The following is a 5,341-nucleotide window of genomic DNA, read 5'->3' as shown; positions in this document are numbered from 1 at the left end:
ATAATAAATAAACGCTAATAATATTAATACAATAATTGCCTCACAGTGTCTACCTAAATAATATCCTTTTATTACATCCTACATTTGGGGGCCGAACCGGGATCCGCACAGGATATTTTACCGAGTGCCAAAGACTCAGTGAGTGATTGTGATTAGTTTATTGGTGTCAGTGCAACGACGGAACTTATGATTTTGTGTAAGAAGTAATTGTGATTGTGACCAAATGGAGAGTCCATCAGGAAGCGGCTTGAGCATCGCCGAGATAGATGCACTCTCGCTCGATGAATTACGCTTGAAGCTGGAAGATATTAAAAAATCCACGAAGGGTTCCAGAGCTGTCTTGGTGGAGAGACTCCGCAAGGCCTTGAAGGGGCCAGGTGACAAAGACAAAAACAAAGAGAGCACAAGTTCAACTGATAAAAATTCAAATGACAAAACAGATGAGTCTGATAGTCAAAGTGATGGAGTAGATGATCGCTTTATTGACGAAATGTCGAAGTTGCAGCTCAAGGATGAATTAAAGAAGCGTGGGTTGAGCAGGTGTGGCCGAAGCGCAGAATTACGTGAGAGATTACGCAAGGCCTACTTAACCCAAGTGACGTCATCAGAAGAGGATGAAAGTGACGACGATGATCGCCGACCAAGAAGAATGGCGAGAAACAATAGAGAAGATGAAAAGCCGCTGGTCCGGTTAGACGAAGTAATGGAGTCGCTGGAAAAATTCAGTGGTGAAAAGGGAGAAAATCTTAAGCAGTGGCTTGATAGATTTTTACAGTTAGCAGAAGAGTATAGGTGGTCTGACCTATACAAAAAAATATATGCTGAACGGCTATTACAAGGTGCGGCCTTATTATTCATGAAAAGTGTCCACGCGAAGACTTGGGCGAGGTGGAAAGAACTCCTGATGGAGGAATTTGCTGATTCGATGGATAGCGGAAAGGTGCACCAGCAATTAGCCACAATAGATAAGAAGAAAGACGAGACGTATTTGGCGTATGTGTATCGCGCATCAGAGATTGCGAGTCACGCGCCTGGAATAGAGACCTCGGTGATAATCAGATATATTATCGCAGGGATAAAAGACGACGAGGCGCATAAAGCGGTGCTGTATGGCGCAAAAACTATTAAAGAGTTAAGAGAAAAGATTAAACTGTATGAAGAATTAAAGACAAACAGTCAAAAGAGCAAAGTACAAAAGAAAGTGCTGGAAAACGAAAAGACGAAGAAAACGAATGTGGAAGATGAGAAGAACGAAGATAGAAGAATGAAAAGTTGTTATGGGTGTGGCAATGTAGGGCATCGAGCCATAGATTGCCCAGAAAAAAGCAAAGGGAGAAAGTGCTTTAGGTGTCATGAATTTGGACATATCGGAATAGAGTGTAAAAAAGTTGTCGATAACAAGAGTGACGAGGCTAAGCCCAAGGTCCGCGTGGACAAGCTAGATCAAACCGACAGAAAGACATATAAAGACGTCACAGTGTTGGGACAGTCGGTCAAAGCAATAATTGATTCCGGAAGTGATTTACATATTGCCCGAGCCAGCTTGTATGTTCGCCTTGGCGCACCGCCGCTAGAACAAAAGAAGTTAATTTTTAGTGGCATGGGATCATCTAACATGTGTACGTTAGGTCGATTCAAAACGAATGTGGAAATAGATGGTTTTTGTTTTCCTTTAAATATCGACATTGTCCCTGATGAGTGGATGGGATATGATTTCTTGATCGGTGGAGAGTTGTCTGAATTAGCAGAAATAAGTTGGATGAATTGACAAGCCACGATTAAGCAAATCAAGCCGATGGAAATCGATGTGCAAACTGACGACCCAGGATGGCAATCAATTTTGAGCGTCAATATACAAAGTGACGAAAAAGAGTGTGATATATCGCTCACACACATTAAAGATAAAAAAATCAAAAACGAAGTGCTAAGTTTGGTGAAACAATATGAGCCTAAGAAGACAATAGATACGAATGTGAAGATGCGTATAATCCTCAAAGATGACTTGCCAGTCGCTCAGAACCCGAGAAGACTTCCTGCGGAGCAGAGAAAAATAATAAACGAGATAACAGAAGATTGGGAAAAAAGATGAATTATCAGAAAGAGCAACTCTGAATATTCCAGTCCCATTGTACCAGTACAGAAGAAAAACGGAGAAACGCGACTGTGTGTCGATTATAGAGTGCTCAATAAAAAAATAATAAGAGATCGTAATCCGCTGCCATTGATTGAAGATCAATTAGACAGGTTGCAAGATGCGAGCATTTTTAGTACCTTGGATTTAAAAGATGGTTTTTTCCATGTGCCGATAGAAGAAGACAGTATTAAGTATACTGCTTTTGTGACGCCCGACGGGCAGTATGAGTTTTTGATGGTCCCGTTCGGAATGAGTATTTCGCCGTCAGTTTTTCAGACTTTTATACGTGCAGTTTTTAAAACGTTGATAAGTGAAAATGTGGTGTTGACGTATTTAGACGACTTGATTATTCCAGCCACTTCAGAGAGGGAAGCGGTGGAAAAGTTGAAGAAAGTGTTAGAGATGGCACAAAAGCATGGATTAATTATAAATTGGAGGAAGTGTGAGTTTTTAGTGACAGAGGTAAATTATTTGGGTTATGTAGTTGAGAAGGGACGCATCAGGCCATCTGATGATAAAACGAAAGCGGTGAAAAATTTCCCTGTGCCAAACGCGATCAAGAAGATTCAAAGTTTTTTGGGTTTGACTGGGTATTTTCGAAATCCCTTGTCAGATTTGTTGCGAGATGGTGTTAAATTCAAATTCGGGCAACAACAAGAGGCAGCGTTCAAGCAATCAAAAAATGCGTTGATAAATAAGCCTGTGTTAAAATTATATCGGCAAGAGGCCGAGACACAGCTGCAGACGGATGCCTGTAGAGAAGGTCTCGGAGCAGCGCTCATGCAAAAAGACAGTGAAGATGGAAAGTTTCATCCAGTGTATTTCGCCAGTTGGAAGACGTCACCAACACAAGAAAAATACACAAGTTATGAATTAGAAATATTGGCGGTAATCAAAGCACTCGAGAAGTTCAGAGTATATTTGATAGGAATACCGTTTAAAACAATAACAGACTGTCAAGCGTTTGTATACACGATGAAGAAGAAAGAATTGAATTTCAAGGTCGCCAGATGGGCCTTAGCGCTTGAGCAGTACGACTGCACAATAGAGCATCGAGCAGGGACGGCAATGCGTCATGTGGATGCATTGAGCCGAAATCCGATACAGGTGTTGTGTGTACGAGAAAGTGGTCAAGGAATAGTTGAGAAAATTAAAAGAGCTCAACATAACAATGAAAAAATTAAAAAAATAATTGAAGCAGAAAAGAAGCAATCGAGTGGTAATTTTATATTATCACCTCAAGAGATTTTATACCGCAAGAAAGATGGTAAAGAGTTGTTGGTGATACCAACAAGCATGCAACATGAAGTAATTCGCATGGCACACGAACAAGGGCATTTTGTTAAAGACGGAGCTAGTACTCAGACAGCAATATTGGTTCCCACACATGAAAGAAGAGGTGAAAAAATTTGTTGATAATTGGTTCCAGTGTATATTGGGTGAGAGAAAGCATAGAAGGCATAGTCGAGGTTTTCAAAGAGAACCGTACCAAGATGAGAGAGGAAGCAAAAGAGTCTTTGCTTAAGGTACAAGAAGAAAATAAAAAGTATTTTAACAAGAAAATAATTGATGCGAAGTTGTATAAACAAGGTAACATTGTCGCTATCAAGAGGACTCAATTTGGGCCAGGTTTGAAAGTACACACACCATTCCTGGGTCCATACAAAGTTGTAAAAGAATTGAGAAATAATAGATACGTCGTGGAAAAAATTGGTGAACATGAAGGTGCAGCAAAAACAAGTACTGCAGCAGATTTCATGAAACCATGGGCCCAGTGGGCATCGACTAAAGAAAGAGAAGAAGAAGAAGATGAAGAAGATGCAAGCACAGCCGACGGACCACAGTACGAAGAGGGGAGTGACATCGAGGACGATGTCACGGTGCAGGACGGCCGGTTGTAGGAATGCAAGAAAGAGAGAATGACGATGTGTGAGTGAGACGAATGGAAATGTTTGGCGAAGGTATTAAGAAAGAAAAAAAAAAATAAGAAAAGAGAAAATCGGAAAGTATGTTTGATGTTTAGGAATGGCCGAGCGTGTCAACGGGGTATAATCTGTATGAATGCTGTGGCCGTGAAAGAATATTAGTTATGCTTAAGAAAAAAACACATGGTATGAAAAAACAATAAAGATTAGAAAAGAGTAGAATTTTCGAGAAGGTTGAATGGTGTGAATGCATGTTGAGGGCTGAAAGTTGTATGCTTTTTACAGGCAGTTCGCAACGAGATTTCTAAGACGACGGTTGTGTAAGACGTAAATGTAATTGTATTTGAATAATAAATAAACGCTAATAATATTAATACAATAATTGCCTCACAGTGTCTACCTAAATAATATCCTTTTATTACATCCTACATATATATATATATATATATCGAAAATATATATATTACATATATATGGGATTTCGCCCATTTTTATATATAAAATATATATAATCAAGAGGCACGGTAGTGCCTCGCGTCAAGTATGAGAAAAAAAAAAAAAGTGGGAGAAACGAGATTTAACTACCGTGCCTATATATTATCGACACAAAGCTAACCCTAACCCTCCAATTCCTCGGGAAATTATTTTAAAATATGATTGATCAGATAAATATATTATGTCTTCTGATCATTTTATTAAATCAATATCACACTTTTTTATAAAAAAAAAAACAGATTTTTTAGAAGTATACTTTTCTTTTAAACTTCAAAATCATTTTCAGAAATTGCGCTTTTCTTGAAATTCTTATAAAACCTTACCGCACTCTGACAAACATTATAAAACCAAAATCAGATCAAAGCATTATGGCTGCCAAGTCCAGAGCAATTCACAACCTTATAAAATAAAAATTGAGCAATAATAGTAGAATGGTGTGAAAGAACCTTTATTTATATCAGTACAGTATTCAATATCACATCGATGTTGCTACAGTATTCAATATCGCAGTGATGGTGCGCGCGCCATATGCCGTTGGGATATGGGCGCGATTCCTGCTCATCAGGTGTGCTAATGTACTAATATACAACATACACATGCTTGCTGATAAACGTAACCTTTTGTTTATACATCCTTTTGTCTTTATCGTGCCTTTGTTTCTTGTGCCTTTTGGAATATATTATTTGATTGATGTGAAAATATTCTGTCTTCTGATCATCTTATAAATTAATTGAATCTTTTTAATAAAAATAAAAACAGATTTTTGAGATGTATACCTTTTTTTTAA

At 38.5% G+C, this 5,341-nt stretch overlaps 1 protein-coding gene across 1 annotated transcript; it reads left to right on the top strand.

The window, feature by feature from the left end:
• The first annotated feature begins 223 nt into the window (after positions 1–223).
• Positions 224–1,768, top strand: LOC122849100 (uncharacterized protein ZK546.14-like). Its single transcript, XM_044147689.1, has one exon. It carries the CDS (start codon positions 224–226, stop codon positions 1,766–1,768), a length of 1,545 nt encoding a protein of 514 aa, XP_044003624.1.
• The last annotated feature ends 3,573 nt before the right edge of the window (positions 1,769–5,341 follow it).

This window comes from Aphidius gifuensis, linkage group LG2 (genome assembly GCF_014905175.1).
Source record: "Aphidius gifuensis isolate YNYX2018 linkage group LG2, ASM1490517v1, whole genome shotgun sequence".
Lineage (NCBI taxonomy): Eukaryota > Metazoa > Arthropoda > Insecta > Hymenoptera > Braconidae > Aphidius > Aphidius gifuensis.
Note: the sequence above shows the minus strand (reverse complement) of the source record. Positions and strands in the feature narration are given on the sequence as shown.

What these genes read in the sequence shown, in the direction of transcription:
- LOC122849100 (XM_044147689.1), top strand. Translation starts at nt 224, where the DNA reads ATGGAGAGTCCATCAGGAAGCGGCTTGAGCATCGCCGAGATAGATGCA.